General features: G+C 40.8%; 1 protein-coding gene across 1 annotated transcript in view; it reads left to right on the top strand.

Moving 5' to 3' along the window:
• LOC130290381 (ubiquitin carboxyl-terminal hydrolase 12-like) overlaps positions 1 to 18,676 on the top strand; it is a 107,797-nt gene that overhangs the window by 32,207 nt on the left and 56,914 nt on the right. The window contains exons 2-3 of the mRNA XM_056537952.1: positions 7,881 to 7,961; positions 15,538 to 15,751. Of these exons, the coding sequence (XP_056393927.1) occupies positions 7,881 to 7,961; positions 15,538 to 15,751 (295 nt within the window). The remainder of the gene's footprint in view (positions 1 to 7,880; positions 7,962 to 15,537; positions 15,752 to 18,676) is intronic.

Below are 18,676 nucleotides of genomic sequence, written 5' to 3'. Positions count from 1 at the left end.
TGATGACGTCACTTATAGCGTGCACCTCCGCCAGGAAGTCCCCGCAGGCAGATGTAATTAGCAGTTACTTACTACATAAGGGAGGGCCTGCCTACCACCAGGGACTAACCTTGTCTACTTAGGGGGTATAATTGTGTAAATGAGTGTTCTACCTGCCGGTGGTCATATCCATCTGGGGGCCTGTCTACCTACTGAGAAGCCCTACCTGATCATCAGGTAGGGCTCCCTAGTAGGTAGACAGGCCCCCAAATAGATTTGACCCCCATCAGTGATGGGGTTCATATCTATCTGGGGCCTGTCTACATACTGGGAAGCCCTATCCGATTGGGGTCACATCTATCTGGGGGCCTGTCTTCATTGGAAGAGCTCTACCTAATGGGGGACATATCTACCTGGGGCTCTGTCTGCCTACTGGGGGAGCCCACCCTTCCTACCAACTGGGAGGACATATCTATATGGGGCATTATTTACTTGCTAGGAGAGCCCTGCTTGCACACCCCTGTACTTACCGTACTACTGACTCACAATTAGGATCTAGTTTTACTTGGCAGCAGTCATTTTGTTAACCTGTGGCAAAGTGACAGATTCTCAGTTTCTGACTATCACCACTAATATGACTGCACTTATATTATTTCCTCAAATTACCATGTGGTAACAGGAAGTATCTGCAAGTGATACCAACTTAAGGGTAAAATCTTGGCTATCTTCTTACCTGCTAGAACATAGACTCAACTAGGTGTGTAAAAATTTAGTTAAGGGACAAAGGAGTCTTCTTGGTTGATGCTACCAGATGTCCCTTCTCTGGATACAGAATAGCTGACTTGGTGTGACTGAACTTCCGATACTTTCACATCTCCATTTATATGTAATAGAATAAGTTAGTATGACTTTACTTTAATCTTAGCTAATACTGATCCTAACATCTCTCTGTATGTTTATCATGTAGGTGTTCTGTATTTTCCACTACCTTGCATTCACCAAGGTTTCCCTATCGCTGTTCCATGTCTTTATCGCCGCTATTGGTTTCTTTTTTTTACTAATATGGTTTTATTACGCATCCTTTCCTTTGACTACAGAAGCTGTTTAGGATCAGAATGTTAATGTGGAAAAACACCTCCATAGAACAGACCAGGGAAGCGATGGAGCTGTCTGCTCTCTGTCTACTTGGTGTCACGTCTTATGTGACAGACCAATTTTGTATGCATTATGAGCATTATATTACTTGCAACAGGTCGTAATTTGCTGCCAGAAATAAATAAAAAGAATGTTGTGTATAGTCCAAAGATAGGATTTAAATTATCCAGCTCATGTGGCTATACACTCCTGTGACTATAGGGCTACTTATTGGGAGCCACAGAAGACAGTGGCATTCAGTGCTATGACCACTGGATAGATTCTACTAAAGAAAATGTAATTGAGGACTATTTCTATTTAAAGAGTACCTGTCATGATCTTGTTAAACTTTATAATCATCCCAGTTCACTGCCCCCATCATAATAAACCACCCCTGCCTTTATTTTTATTATTTTTTAGTTTTCTACCTAGATATTGCTCTGTATTTTCTGCTCAGTCTCAGTCAGATTCACAGACTTGGAAGGGGCGTTACCCAGCAGGAGTGACATCATCTGAAGCCACACAGGGGAGAACTTCCTCCCTCACTCTGCTACACACAGCTCAGAGCAGTTCAGTGTGAGATGAGCTCTGATTGGCCAAGGCTGCACACACCCCTCTCTGCATTCCAGACTGCATTTCCTGATTTTGTACTTCTGCCAGGCCAGCAGGAGTCCAAAGTCTGTGAAAGATATGGGGGGATATGTGCTTTGGACAAGCAGGGAGACACCTAGTGGCAGCTTTTTAAAACACAAATAAAACATAGAAAACTTCATTTTTACATTAGTACATTGGAAAGATTTTTATTTACCATAAGGAGTGCTATAGCAAAAATTAAGTCTTAATGACAGTGCCCATTTAACACAATCTATATTGACTGTCCCTCCAGACAAGAAACTGGACCAACAAAAATGTTCTAATGTTATGAGGTTTTAAAGGACAAAAACCTGTCCCTTGACAGCCGCATCTTCCATACAAAAGAAGCTTTTTCTTATTTATTATTTTTTGTGATAAATCCTATGATTGTTAAGAGTTAAGTACATATGCAGAAATTTCCACCATCAGAATGATTTCTCCACAAAGGATAATACCATATACTTTTCTATGTCACTTTTCTATTGTCACAGGCTGTGAATTAACGATTATAAAAAAGACAAATATTTTTAAGAGGCGACAACTTACTTCTAAATATATGTGCTAATCCTGTATATTACTTTCTTTGGTAGACAAAATACTGCACATATATGTAAAGATACAGATATCAGCAACATTTTGGGCTATGAAACTTCTGCATGGCTAATATGTATAAGCATGGGGTTCTCCGCCTTTAAAGGGGTTATTCAGCATTAGTAAAACTGATTTCTCCAAAAACTTGCACCACATTTGTCTGTAGGTTTGTTGTGGTTTTGCAGCTCAATTCTGTTGAAATAAATGGAGCTAAGTTGTAATGCCAACACATAACCTGCAGATAGGTGTGGTGCTGTTTTTGGAAGAAATAAGCTCTGTTTTTCTATTCTTGGATAACCCCTTTAACAGTGTGCTGGTGGGAAACAAAAATGTATGCGGAGATCATACCTAAAAAGATCTACACAAAGGTCACTTTGAACGTAATGAGCACAAATCTTTTGTATGTGTGGATGTGGGCACTGTCTACTAAATATGTCTGTTTATATCTGGTTAGATACATAAAACTTTACTGTATAATGGCAAATAGCAGACCCAGACTCATCTATTATTACACCTATGGACGTTATCCAAATTTCCTTTACTTCTGTCTGCAGGCATAGCATGGGATAATAATTATCCATAAGCCTTAAATATTAAAGGGTTATTTCTTTTGTATACAAGGGTTATGTCATAAATGCCTTATAAGTTTTGCTTTCACCTCAGAAATCCACACACATTGGGGCCAGTCATCTCAACCACGGACCTCCAAGCTGCATGTTCTCTATGTAATTCAATAAAGAGGTGGCCTTGTGCACAGCCCTATTATGGTGAGAGCTGTCATGTTTTTTTTTTTTTTTTATTTTATTTTATTTTTTTATGCCATTAACTCTTCAATAGTGGCCAAGCTGGCCTTCCAGGCGCTGAAAAGACCAACTCAGGAGTAGGTAAGAAAAGTAGTTTAATAGACCATCATTCAATGCGTTTCACAGCACACACACTACTTCCTCAGGCCAGAAGAGGCAGTATTGGTGCTGTGAAACGCATTGAATGATGGTCTATTAAACTACTTTTGTTACCTACTCCTGAGTTGGTCTCTTCAGCGCCTGGAAGGCCAGCGTTCCCTTTTCTGAAGCTTATCCACTATACCTAGGCAGGAGGGCTGTAGAAGGATCATACTTGTTCCACATACTCTTTTCCATTTTGGTGTATGGGCTTCACAACATGCCCAGGTAAGCGCAAACCACATTATGCGATTCATATTACTGTGCTGGTTTACTCTATGGAGCGCTCGCTCCTTGTCACTAGATTAACTCTTCAAGCCCTGTTGGTTGGAAGGCGCAGCCTCCATGGATCACACTTGTTTTCCAATATAGTCCGTAGATGTCCAATTAGATGGAGATCTGGGAAATTTGGAAGTAAAGTCAGCACCTTGAAATCTGTCATGTTCCCCAGACTATTCCTCCAGGATTGGTGCTGTGTGACAGGGTGCATCATGATGCTGACAAGGCCAGTGCTATTTGAGAATATCGTTGCCATGAATGGGTTTATGTGATTTGAAACAATGTGTAGGTAGGTAAGACATCACAATGTAATATCCAGACAATTGTGAGGACCCATGGTCACCCATCAGAACATTGTGCAGAGCGTCCATTTTCCTTCACCAGCTTGGCATATTCCTGGTGTCATCTCTTGACTTAGGTAAGAGACACATGTGCACCCTGCCATCAATAGAAAAGAATACGGCCCATGCACACTACAGAATTTTATCTCAGAGAAATTCTAGGTGGAGATTCCACATGGAGCAGGCGTCGGCAGAATTGGCTCTAATGTCCATGCAACATTAAACTCCTTGACAGCTATGCAGGTTATGGCGGAATCCCACTGAAGTCTAATGCTGAACCAGGAATTTCAGGCCCTGCAGCCAGCCCAGATATAGCATAATCATCCTAGCAAAGATAATATACAAAAAATTTGAAAAGTGCTTTAATACATAACTTTTAATAGTACCGTAAAAAATTCACCCAATGTTTATAGTGAACCCTATTCCACTAAAAAGCTAGTGGGCAGTTTGATGGTCCTATAGGACAAAAATATGTACACAATATTATTGGTGTTTATATGCTAACATTATGTATTAAAGCACTTTTTTCACCGAAACAATCAACATTAAAGAATTAACATGTTCATTCTTTTGGCGGAATCCAGAATCTCTGCAGCAAAAACTGCATAGTGTGTACAGCTCATTGCAAACAATTGCAGGCTGTTGCAAGGGAAATTCTAACAAAACCAATAATAGCAGAACGTACAAGAAATCCTGCAATCACCGCAGTAGTATAGGTCAAATGGCTCCTCTTCGAGACCTACGGCAGACAAGGTTAGCGTGGGGCGCTCAGAGGCGACTGCCGGCGGTTTCGCACGGCGTGATGTGCTTCTTCCGGCCTTGTACGCGCAGGAATTCTTGTAAGTTCTGCTATTATTGGTTTTGACATTTGCTATTTGCTGTTGTCGCTCTAATCTCTGCTGCATGAAAATTCCAACAAACTCTGGGCAGAAATGTTCTAGTGTATATGAGCACCTATCACGAGACCAAGAAACTTTCTTCAATTTCTAGATTATTCAGTTCTGATGCTCATGAGCCCATTGTTGGCATTTTCATTGTCGGACAGGGATCAGCATGGGCCCTTTGACCAGCCTGCAGCTATGTAGCCCCATAGGCAGTAAGTTGTGGTTCATTGTGGTCTGAAACCTGTCTCTAGTAGCTGTAAAAAGCCCTCTGTGTGTTTGGAGCCAGTAAAACTAAAACTTTCCTGGATTATGGTGAATACAAAATTGGCATCTGTCCTACAGGACAGAACATGATTCTACTGGCAAATGTATTATCTGTCTATGAAAATGTGGAACTTGGGCTTGTTGACTTTGGCAGAGTTCTCTCTACCTCCAGACTTGTGACATTTCTATGTCAATCTTTATCTCTGTGGTGGCCTTGATCTGTTCTTGACTGCTCTCCCATACTTCCCTCCCTTTGTTTGTCTTCTCCTTTTGTTTGTTTCTGTCTTGGATTCTTATCATGAAATTGGTGTTTTGCCGCTAAAAGTAGGGTACAGTTACTACCCACATTCTTTTGTCGTCTTCTCCAGGTTGAGCTACTTGTGCACTTAGTAAGGGATTCTCCATATTTGTTTTCTGAGCTTTCCTTATAGCATATAGTGCAAACCCATTCTTGTTGTTGAGGTGCTGGCTATTCTATACCTACATTTATATTTTGTATCCTTGTTACCACTTAATTTAATAACATAAAGTAAGTTTTATGTCAAATCAAATACATTAACACATTCTGAGATTCCACATTTAATAAAGTTTAGATTCACTCTATAGTATTGGATACAGGAGACTGAGCTGATAAGTAACTGTGTATTTTGGATGGTAAGTCTGTATTTCTAAGGGCCCATTAGGACTACATATTTTCTGAGTGGGATTCTGCTCATAAATTACAGTGCAGCAGCCTCCCACTGTTTTTAATGGGATTCTGGTGCACCATTAACACTACATTCCGCCGCAGAAATTCCGGATCACAGGCTCTGCTAAAGAAATTAACATGTTTATTTTGTCTGCAGAATCCGATCTGAAATGCATTATTGTATATTAACCCCTTAACGACACAGGACGTAAATGTACGTCCTGCTGAGCTGGTACTTAACGCACCAGGACGTACACTTACGTCCTATGCATAACCGCGAGCATCGGAGCTGATAGCAGCCAGGGACCTACCCGTAATGGCGGACATCCACGATCACACGGATGTCCGCCATTAACCCCTCATATGCCGTGATTAATACAGATCACGGCATCTGCAGCATCGCGGTAATTTGAATGGATGAGCGGATCACCCGCAGCGCTGCCGTGGCAATCCGTTCATCCAGCATGGCGGCCAGAGGTCCCCTCACCTGCCTCCGCTGCCTTCCACGGGTCTTCTGGTCTGAGATCGAGCAGACCAGAGCAAAAGATGACTGATCATCATGATCAGTGCTATGTCCTATGCATAGCACTGAACAGTATTGGCAATCAAATAATTGCTATAAATAGTCCCCTATGGGGACTATTAAAGTGTTAAAATAAAAGTAAAAAAAAGTGAAAAACCCCCTCCCCCCAATAAAAACGTAAATTGTTCCATTTTCCCTATTTCACCCCCAAAAAAGTGTAAAAAAAAAATATTTTATATACATATTTGGTATCCTCGCGTGTGTAAATATCCCAACTATTAAAATAAAATGTTAATGATACCGTACGGGGAACGGCATGAACGTAATATTGAAGAAAAAAAGTCAAAAATAGCTGCGTTTTTATAACATTTTATTCCAAAAAAAATTACCGTAATAAAAAAAAGTATTAAAAGTTTTATATAAGCAAATATGGTATCAATAAAAAGTACAGATCACGGCGCAAAAAATTAGCCGTCATACTGCCGCTTATACGGAAAAATGAAAGTTATAGGCCTTCAAAATAGGGGGATTTTAAACATACTAATTTGGTTAAGCAGTTTGCGATTTTTTTTTAAGCGCAACAGTAATAGAAAAGTATGTTATCATGGATATCATTTTAATCATATTGACCCAAAGAATAAAGAACATATGTCATTGTTACAGTAAATTGTACGGCGTGAAAACGAAACCTTCCAAATTTTGCAAAATTGTGGTTTTCTTTTTAATTTCCCCACACAAATAGTATTTTTTTGGTTGCGCCATACATTTTATGGTAAAGTGAGTGATAGCATTACAATGGACAACTGGTCGCGCAAAAAACAAGCCCTCATGCTAGTCTGTGGATGAAAATAAATATAAAAGAGTTATGATTTTTTGAAGACGAGGAGGAAAAACGAAAACGTAAAAATAAAAAGTGCTTAAGGCTTAAATGGGCTGAGTCCTTAAGGTATTAAGACAACGCATTTCTGAACAGTCCTATTGACGGCTTGTTACAGTTGGAATTTTTCCCCCAGAATATCTCTTCAAATGAGCACGTAAAGAAAATGCATATTAGGCTTTTACACTGCGTACTATCCAATGTGTACACGCAGTGTATCTATAGGTACCACATTTACCCAGCATATGACCAAAGGGTGCCCTTTTGGTATACATGGAGCCAATATGCATTGGAACCCTCCTTTTTTTTTTTTTCCCACTTTATGAGTACACTTACACATGGATTTACATTCAATAAATTCCACAGTGCAAAATGTATGTAAATGTCTGAACGCAATAATAAAACCTGGAGCAAACACTGTATGCATAAATGTACCCTTTAACTGTATAACAATAATGTTGTAAACTACCTTATTCTGTGCAATGCAATTTGTTAGGGAATTCTCCAGACAGCAGTCTCTAGCACAAAACGCAGCCCAATGGTCAACATAGATATTGAAGATCAAGGGGGGAGCAAGTGATATTGTTAATGCCTTTTTTGTCAAATAATTGAGGACAGTGATTACCCCTCCTTGCCTGTATTTTCTAACCAGTTGACTTCTAATATTCAGATATGTGGACCTCTAATTATATACTCTAACATTTCTATACATTTTTCTAAAAATAATTAAATTTTTGTTTCCATAGGGCACCAATGCCTCAACATTGGAAAAAGAAATCGGCCCAGAGCAATTTCCTGTAAATGAACATTATTTTGGATTGGTCAATGTAGGTATTATTTTAATTTCCTACCTTTTCTTAATGTATTAAATATGTATTCTTTGCTCTGCGCAACCCCACGACTGATGCTTGTCATGCCAATACTTGAATAATGCGTCTTGCAATAGCTTTTTGTGGTGAGTGCTCCATGCTTCTTTTTTTCTTCACAGTTTATGAACCCTTTTATCTTTGACATGTAGCACCACCTATCAACATTTGTTTCCGCTGCTTACCTTTCACTGGAAGTTGTATCCACACTATAGTGTGGACTGTGCCGGGTGCAGGTCTCTTTAGTGTTAAATATGATGTCTTCTCCACCTTCTCTAAGATATGAAAGTACAATGAAAATGAAAAAAAAACTTTGGGGATTTTCAGCAGACAATAGTAGGGCCTATCATTTAGAATACTCTGCACTGTACATATCCTAGTGGGCCAAGAGGAACCGGTCATCAGTTATTGTTATCTGAACCATGGGCACAGGCTCCTTTTTATTACAACTTTCTGATGTTCTTTAGTTTTTTCCTCCTCACCTTTTAAAAATCATAGCACTTTCAATTTTGCACCTAAAAATACATGTGATGGCTTATTTTTTGCGCCACCAATTCTACTTTACAGGGACATCAGTCATTTTACTCAAAAATCTACGGTGAAGCCCCAAAAAAATTTTGTAACTTTTGGTGGCCTCCGTTTCTACACAGTACATTTTTCAGTAATAATTACACCATAAAATGATATCCTACTTATATAGGTTTGATTTTGTCATACTTATGGAAAAATTCATTACTACATGCACGAAAATTAATACGTTTAAAATTTTCATCTTCGGACCCCCTATAACTTTTTTTTTTTTTCTTGCATACGGGGAGGTTTGAGGGCTCATTTTTTGTGCCGTGATATGAAGTTTTTATTGGTAGCATTTTTGTTTTGATCGGACTGTTTGACATTTTTTTGATGGTATGAAAAGTGACCAAAAATGCGCTATTTTGGACTTTTTTTGCATGTACGCCATTGACCATGCGGTTTAATTAACTATATATTTTTATAGTTTGGGCATTTATGCATGTTTTTATTTTTTACACAGTTTTTTTTTTTTTATAAATGGGAAAAGGGGGGTGATTCAGACTTATTAGGGAAGGGGTTAAATCATCTTTGTTAACTTTTATTTTGCAATGTTATAGCCCACATAGGAGACTATAACATGCAGTACACTGTTTCAATACACTGATCAATGCCATTGCTGTGTTATCGGCAGTTGATTGCTCAATCCTGAATTTCAGGCTTGGAGCAATCAATCGCCTATCGGAGGAGTCAGGTAAGGCACCCTCCTGATGTGTCCTAGCTGATCAGGACATCACGTTTCCACCGCAGTGGTCCCGATCAGCCCAACTGAGCTGCCAGGAAGCTTTTGCTTTCACTTTAGACACGGCGATCAACTTTGATCGCCGCATCTAAAGAGTTAATGCCAGACATCTGCCTGAACTGCGATGTCTGGCATTAACCACGGGTCCTGGCTGCTGATAGCAGCTGGGACTGTGCGGGTATGATACAAGCTCAGCTCCTGAGCTCTCTTCATAAACCTGTAGTGCCGCAGCACCATTTATAAATGTTTTTTTTCAGCAAGGGGTTAAAACTAATTTTTGCTATTGCACTCTTTATGGTAAACAAAAAAAATATTTGTAATGTACTTTATTTTTTTATTTTTTTTAAACGAAGATTTCTATGTTTTGTTTGTATTTAAAAGAGCTGCCACTAAGTGTCTCCCCTACTTGTCCAGAGCACATTCTCCCCCCCCCCCCCCCATCTTTTGCACAGACTTTGGACTCCTGCTGGCCTGGCAGAAGTCTAAAAGCAGAAAATGTTGAAAGGGGGGGGGGGGTGTAAGAGCAGCCTTATCCAATCAGAGCTCATCTCATACACTGAACTGCTCTGGGCTGTGTTTAGCCGAGTAAGGGAGGAAGTTCTCCCCTGTATGGCTCCAGATGATGTCACGCCTGCTGGGTAATGCCCCTTCCCAGTCTATGAATCTGAGAAGAAAATACTGAGCAATATCAAGGTAGAAAACTAAAAAAATTATAAAAATAAAGGCAGGGGGTGGTTTATCATGATGGGGCAGTGAACTGGGAGGATTATAACATTTAACAAGATCATGAGAGGTACTCTTTAACAGAAATAAATGGGATAGGGCTTTGAATCTTTGGGGTGACCTCACTGTCTCCTTCCCGTCCCATTGGGCTTGATTTGATGGATTCTTCCCTACTTATGTACAGAGAAGGGATCAATGAATCACAGGGGGTCCATTTCCTGGCTGATTTTTTAACTTAGATTTTTCTGAAAAACATTTCAGAGACCGTTGTGACAAGGGGTTCTGCCCCTATTTCATGCTGCCTGGGGTTTGTGCAGAATGAAACTGATGATAGGTTCGTTGTAACATAGTACACTTGCAAATCCAGGTGCCACAAATAAAAATAAAAGGATACTTGCCTGCCCAATCTCTAATTTCTGCCGCTCCAATGGTTCTCTGGTCCCTGCTCCTCAGTTTCCTGGTGACGTGACAACACGCAGGTAGTGAATCAGTTCAGTAGTTTGAAAATAATGCCCCTCCATTGTTCTATTGCTCAAGCGCTTCTGTGCAAAATGGAGGCGTGGATCCAGCTTGCCGAGCTTTCCTGCCTACACAATATGCCACAATATAAAACCTGCTGGCTCACCATTTATTTTTTAGCAAAAAGAAACTTGTTACAGGTTCTTTAAAGTGATAGGTAGGTAGTCATTTCTTTTCTAGACTTATCTAGGGGCTACACAGTGTCTTTGGCCATGTGACATTAATTAATAAGTCAGAATACTAAATCGCAACTAATAATTGCGTTTTCTTGCTTTGCAACCTGTGATTAACGCGTCTATGACATAACATCTGGAGGAAATCCAAACCTGCTGGATTTCATAGCCACAACATAAATTTTGCATATCTGTAAGCTTTATCCTCATGCTCTTGCGATCCTAATGCCGTACGGCCACAGCTGCTGTGTAGCCTTAGCATTACATAGTTATCAACTAAAACGTATCAACCAAAAAAGTAATCCTCCCCTCCCTACTACCCACTGTGTAAAGGATAAAATAGTCATCAGCTCTCTTTCTATTCCAAAATTCTGTGATTTTGTAGACTCACAAAGACTTTTTTTGTTTCAGTTTTGTCTGGCTAAAAAGCAAGAGACTGCAAAAAGGGAGTAAACTTTCTCACTGAACTATGAATAGAAATACTAAAAATAACACTGCCTGTGTTCTATTTCAGCCAAATATTATTGAGGGGGCACTTAGATGTCCTCAATTATGATATCAAAAATAATTTCCTAAAAATAGACAATATTGACAATATTGTATGACATAATTTTTGCTAATATTGTATGACATACTGTATTTATCGGGGTATACCACGCACCGGCCTATAACACGCACCCTCATTTTACCAAGGATATTTGGGTATAAAAAGTTTTTTACCCAAATATCCATGGTAAAATGAGGGTGCGTGTGTGCGCGTGTATACCCCGATATACCCCCAGGAAAGGCAGGGGGAGAGAGGCCGTCGCTGCCCGCTTCTCTCCCCCTGCCTTTCCTGGGGTCTAGAGCGCTGCTGTCTGCCCTTCTCACCCCCTGGCTATCGACAGCCAGGGGGAGAGAAGGGGCAGCGGCACCCATTGCCGGCGCCGCTGCCCCGTTGCCTCCCCCCATCCCCAGTGGCATAATTACCTGAGTCGGGTCCGCGCTTCTGCAGGCCTCCGGCGTGTGTCTCCTGCGTCGTTGCTATGCACGGCGCGGTGCACTGACGTCATGCGCCGCACCGTTCAGCGCATAGCAACGACGCCGGGGACGCACGCCGGAGGCCTGCTGCAGCGCTGACCCGACTCAGGTAATTATGCCACCGGGGATGGGGGGAGGCAACGGGGCAGCGGCGCCGGCAATGGGTGCCGCTGCCCCTTCTCTCCCCCTGGCTGTCGATAGCCAGGGGGTGAGAAGGGCCGACAGCAGCGCTCTAGACCCCAGGAAAGGCAGGGGGAGAGAAGCGGGCAGCGACGGCCTCTCTCCCCCTGCCTTTCCTGGGGGTATATCGGCGTATAACACGCACACAGACTTTAGGCTAAAAATTTTAGCCTAAAAAGTGCGTGTTATACGCCGATAAATACGGTAATTGCCTCTACATCTTAAGCTCATATTAAGGTGTTTATGATATGTTTATACACTGCTCAAAAAAATTAAGGGAATACTTAAACAACACAATGTAACTCCAAGTCAATCACACTTCTGTGAAATCACACTGTCCACTGAGGAAGAAACACTGATTGACAATCAATTACACATGCTGTTGTGCAAATGGAACAGACAACAGGTGAAAATTATAGGCGAGACGTGGAGGAGGCCGTAGGAGGGCAACAACCCAGCAGCAGGACCGCTACCTCCGCCTTTGTGCAAGGAGCAGCATTGCCAGCAGACCAGAAACATACGGTCAGAAACAGACTTCATGAACGTGGTATGAGGGCCCGACGTCCACATGTGGGGGGTTGTGCACAGATGAAAGCAGGTTCACACTGAGCACATGTGACAGAGTCTGGAGACACTGTGGAGAACATCCTGCTGCCTGCAACATCCTCCAGCATGACCCGTTTGGCGGTGGGTCAGTAATGGTGTGGGGTGACATTTCTTTGGGGGGCTGCACAGCCCTCCATGTGCTTGCCAGATGTAGCCTGACTGACATTAGGTACCGAGATGAGATCCTCAGATCCCTTGTGAGATCATATGCTGGTGCGGTTGGCCCTGGGTTCCTCCTAATGCAAGACAATGCTAGACCTCATGTGGCTGGAGTGTGTCAGCAGTTTCTGCAAGAGGAAGGCATTGATGCTATGGACTTGTCCACCCGTTCCCCAGACCTGAATCCGATTGAGCACATCTGGGACATCATGTCTCGCTCCATCCACCAACGCCACATTGCACCACAGATTGTCCAGGAGTTGGCGGATGCTTTAGTCCAGGTCTGCGAGGACATCCCTCACGAGACCATCCCCCACCTCATCAGCAGCATGCCCAGGCGTTGTATGGAGGTCATACGGGCACGTGGAGGCCACACACACTACTGGGCCTCATTTTGACTTGTTTTAAGGACATTACACCAAAGTTGGATCAGCATGTAGTGTGGTTTTCCACTTTGATTTTGAGTGTGACACCATATCCAGACCTCCATGGGTTGATAAATTTGATTGATAATTTTTGTGTGATTTTGTTGTCAGCACATTCAACTATGTAAAGACGAAAGTATTTCATACGATTAGTTCATTCATTCAGATTTAGGATGTGTTATCTTAGTGTTCCCTTTATTTTTTTGAGCAGTTTATATCTGTAATGTATTACCCAGTGTGACTTTTTTATTTTTAGAAATGCATTGAATCCCAAGTTTGATTGCAGGGTGTTACTATTTCAGTCACAACCAATTTTCATAACAGATACGCTTTGCATATGCTTTTATCCATTCATTCATCCTCTTTATCTACCTACGTTATTTTATTTAGTAAAATCTCTTGCAAGACAAGGAAACACAGCAACTGCCTGTGTGTGCGCTCCATATTCTGAAGAAGATTCCCATTCAACTGTAGAAAGAGGCAATAGGAAACTTGTGGCCCTCACTAGAGTAAAAAATCTTTTATTTGAACAATAGGATGCTAAATAAAAGATTATTTCTACTCAGTTGGTGCTGCAAGTTTTCTATTGCCTCTCTACATTATTTTCAGTAACACCCTTGCTCATTCTGTCCTTGTCTATACAGCAAAGGGGACTAGTTGGCTATAGAAGGCAGAAAAACTCTGCCTACTCGGACTGTAATATTTCCGATTTATTTTTTTATGTGAAAAGTCAAGTAAAAAAACACAAAAAAAAAAAAAACACTGCCAGGATAAAAATAAAAGGTTTGTAATAAAACTAATAGATTCAAATAAGAAGTAATCTCTTCCTGTAGTTGTAGTTACTTAAAGTATCCCCCCTCAGGCCTGCAAAAGGTTAGCAGTAGGTTGTATTCTGCTGTTTTTACCAGCCTATGACTTATAAATCTTATAGAAAATGTAAGCTGTTGCTCTTAAGAAGGTTACTGTCTAATAACAGGGAAGCAGTATACTTTGCATTTACTGGCCTTAAAGGGGTTATAGGCAACAACAACAAAAATTAATAGATTTTTTTCTTGCTGAATAACCCCTTTAGGCTAGGTTTGCACACAGGTATTGTTTGGAAAACTTTTGCCTCCCTACTGGATCCGCTGCTGGCTGCTGTGGCAGTTTTCCAAAAAATGGGGGGGAGCCAGAAAACCTGTGTGTAAACCTAACCTATATATGTGATGGTTCCTGCAGTTAAAGGGTGTTATCCAGGAATAGAAAAACAGAGCAGTTTTTTTCCAAAACATCTGTACACCTGCCCTCAGGTTGCGTGTGGTATTACAACTTGGCTCCATTTACTTTAATTGTAACTAAGGCGAAATACCATAGACAACCTGAGAAGGGGTTTGGTGCTGTTTTTGGAAGAAATTAGCTCTATTTTTTTCTGTTCCTGGATAAACCCTTTAAAGGGGTACTCCCGTGAAAAATCCCTTCTATTAAAAAAAAATCTTAATTCTTCCAGTACTTTTTAGGGGCTGTATACTAAAGAGAAATCCAAAAAAGGAATGCATTTCCTCTGATGTCATGACCACAGTGCTCTCTGCTGACCTCTGCTGTCCATTTTAGGAACTGTCCCGAGTAGGAGAAAATCCCCATAGCACACATATGCTGCTCTGGACAGTTCCTAAAATGGACAGCAGAGGTGAGCAGAGAGCACTGTGGTCATGACATCAGAGGAAATGCATTTCTTTTTGGATTTCTCTTTAGTATACAGCCCCTAAAAAGTACTGGAAGGATAAAGATTTTTTAATAGAAGTGATTTACAAATCTGTTTAACTTTCTGGCACCAGTTGATTTAAAAAAAAATGTTTTCCATGGGAGTACCCCTTTAACTGCCAATTGCCTGGCAATGGTAGCTGGAGTCATCAGATGGCTATGCTAAAGCTCCATACTCGTGTAGTATTAATTACTGGTCTGCAGAATAACTTGTGGTTTATATGTCAATGGCTTCTTCGTGGAAAGATATGTGCTGATCTCCATTACTGGAAAGGGAAGAATCACAGCTAGGCCATTCTCACTAGGTAATTCAGTCTCTCAGTGACAAATCTTTGTTTCTCAAATTCAAGTGGTGCTTGTAAAGTGAAAGCACTAAAAATATTCTTCTTATTCATTTGTGTTTTTTCTATGTCGGTGTACTCTCAATTGGGGAGATTTATCAAAACCTGTGCAGTGGAAAAGCTAATTAGATGCCCATAGCAACCAATGAGATAGCTTTTTTTCATTTTAAAAAATGATTGTAAAAATTGAAGGAGCAATCTGGTTGCTATGGGCAACTAATTAACTTTTCCACTACACAGGTTTTGATACATTTCCCCATATGTGTTTTACTTCTACTTGTTTCCATATTTGTATAGATCTATTGTATTAACATCTACCGCTTCTTTTGTTTCTTTTAGTTTGGCAACACCTGCTACTGCAACTCTGTTCTACAAGCACTTTATTTTTGTCGTCCGTTTCGGGAAAAAGTTTTGGCATACAAGGTCCAGCCACGGAAGAAGGAAAGCTTACTCACATGCTTGGCAGACCTGTTCAACAGCATTGCCACGCAAAAGAAAAAAGTGGGGGTTATACCACCCAAGAAATTCATCTCCAGATTGAGAAAAGAAAATGGTATGCTAATAAATCCCATATTAATGTCAGCTTCACTCATAACATGCAGTAATGGAGGGCAAACTGTTCTGTGGTAACTATTCCATAAATCTCTGGATATGGAAAAAGCAACACCAGCAGCACAAAAAATTAAAATAGATATTGATAGTTACATAGTACTGTTAAAAAAAAAAAAAGCCCATGCCCATCAAGGTCAACCAAAAAGGGAGGAAATAAATGTGGTACGCGCGGATATGTATTTCTACATATGTATTAATGTTAAATACCACAGTTCTAGCTTATTGACACCCATGAGGGAGTGCCAAAAAATCCTGTCATCAACAGGGGAACTCAATAATATAATTAGAAACCATAGAAAAAAAGAGTTCAAACACCTATGTAAAAAGTATATACATCTTTATTAAACACATATTCAATTAAAAACCTGTATCATGCAGCAGTGAAGTAACAAGGATGGGTATCCAATACAACTAGAGGGGCAAAAAATGGTTGCTCAGAATTATTAACATGTGTAAACATGCACAATCTCAAGTACAACAAAAGTATTTCCTTTGTAGTATTAGTGCATTAGATGTGGACTTATGCCAGTACTAGGGATAACGATTGGTTAATCCCACCCAGAACTGGAAATATATTAACCATAAAGTGCAAATGCATCACATATGTGAGATAAGTACTGGGCAGATGCAGACATAGTCCGTACAGCTATAGAAATAATGAGCGATCACATCAGCGTACTAGGATATCCTTACCCATGTGGGAGAGCAGCCACCGCCCCGACCCCTACGATAGTTTCGGTTTCCCTTTCTCAAGAGGCACTGAATGTTTAAAATTGTCATCTTCTGACCCCTATAACTTTTTATTTTTCTGTATATGGGGAATTTTGCAGGCTCATTTTTTTGCACTGTGATCTGTAGTTTTTATTGGTACTATTTATGTTTTGATACAACTTTTTAATCGCTTTTTATACGTTTTTTTTGGGGGTTATACAAAGTGTTTAATTAGCGATATCTTTTTATAGTTCGGACATTTGCGCACGCAGCGATACCACATATGATTATTTTTATTATGTTAACGTAAGTTTTATATGGAATTTGGAATGTCAAACTTAATATGGAAGAGGTTAATGTGTGTGTTTTGTTTTGTTCAATGAATATGTAAATTGAGTAGGCGAAGCCCCACCCCTTGAAGACGATTCACTGAATTTAGTAGACTATCTTCTGGGGGGGCATATCTCAGGACCTACTAGACATATTTAACCTGTTAAAGGGGTTCGGTCTGACCTCAGTGCTCCCTGTTGACACCTCTATCCATATCAGGAACTGTCCAGAGAAGAAGAGGTTTGCTATAGGGATTTGCTTGTACTCTGGACAGTTCCTGACCTGGACAGAGGTGTCAGTAGAGAGCACTTTAGTCAGACAGAAAGGAAATTCAAAAAGAAAAGAACTTCCTCTGGAGCATACAGCAGCTGTAGTACACACAATGGGCTAGACATTGAATAAAACAATGTCCATGATTAAAGACCCAGCAGGGTAGTAACTCACGATTAGACCGATCATTTTGCAAACTCATGACTAAGGGAGCACGCCCCCGAAACGACATCGCGTCTGAGGTTTTGAGCAGACGGAAGATCTGAGCTCTGTGTCTGTTACAAGCTTTGCTCCACTTTGTAAAAAAAAGATTTATACTTTAAAGAAAAAGAAAATAAATCCTGAAAAGTTTGGAAAACGATCGGTCTAATCGTGAGTTACTACCCTGCTGGGTCTTGTTTTATTCATTGTCTAGCCCATTGTATGTACTGTAAGTGTTTCAGGGGGAGGCGTGGAGCTCCCATATAGGACATTGCATTCATTTGCTGAATACTGCAGACCAGTTTTGTGTGTTTTATAGCATACAGAAGCTAAGTACTGGAAGGATTAATATTTTTTAATAGAAGTAATTTACAAATCTGTTTTATCTTTCTGTCACCATTTGATTTGAAAAAAAAAAAAAATATATATATTTTCCGGTGGAGTAACCCTCTAAGGACGCAGGGCATTCCTGTACACCCTGGTCCCTTTACCGTGGTTTAAAGCATTCTCACAAGCTAAGTACTCTTTACACCCGGTGGGTCCTGTCTGCTATAAGCAGCCAGGACCCGGGGTTAATGCTGGGCATCACCGATCGGGCAGATGCCCGGTTTTAACCCCTTAGATGCTGCAATCAAAATCAAAGTTGATTGTGGCGTCTAAAATGAAAGTGAAAGCACCCCGGTAGCTCAGCAGAGCTGATCGGGACCATCGCAATGAAATTGCAATGTCCAAATCAGCTGAGAGGATGGTGGGAGAGCCCTTACCTGCCTCCTCACCATCTGATTGGTCCTCTGCTTCTCCCAGCCAGCCATGCAGGCTGGAGAAGCAAAGCTCTGATAACACTGATCAATGCTATGCATAACACTGATCAATGCTATGCTATGGCATAGCATTGAACATTGTATGCAATTAAAATAGCACAAAAAGAGATGTAGCTGGCACTACCACACCTCTATCTCTGGCTTCCTGCTAATCACCCGCCGATGCATAGCTCCTGCGGTTCCCCTGCAAGCCCTCAAGCAGTGCTCAGTCCCGTAGAATGTAGCAAACTGTAGTCATGAAGTAGAGATGAAACAGCAACTCACTCTGATGATCAACAGCTTCTTTATTAGCAGTGGCAGGTGCAGTAACAGGCACAATCCAATAGTGCAATGTTTCGCGTCACACACTGCATCGGAAGAAGCGTGACGCTAAACGTTGCTCTATTGGTTTGTGCCTGTTTGTTACTGCATGGTATAGACTCCTATGAGGGCAAAAAAAAAAAAGGAAAAATGAAATAAATGGGATTAAGCCTCTCTCCTAATAAAAGTTTCTACTATATAATGTATTGTAAAGCTAGAAAAAAAAAATTCTG

Source organism: Hyla sarda, chromosome 9, assembly GCF_029499605.1.
Source record: "Hyla sarda isolate aHylSar1 chromosome 9, aHylSar1.hap1, whole genome shotgun sequence".
Classification (NCBI taxonomy): Eukaryota; Metazoa; Chordata; class Amphibia; order Anura; family Hylidae; genus Hyla; species Hyla sarda.
This window is presented reverse-complemented; position numbering and strand designations above follow the sequence as displayed.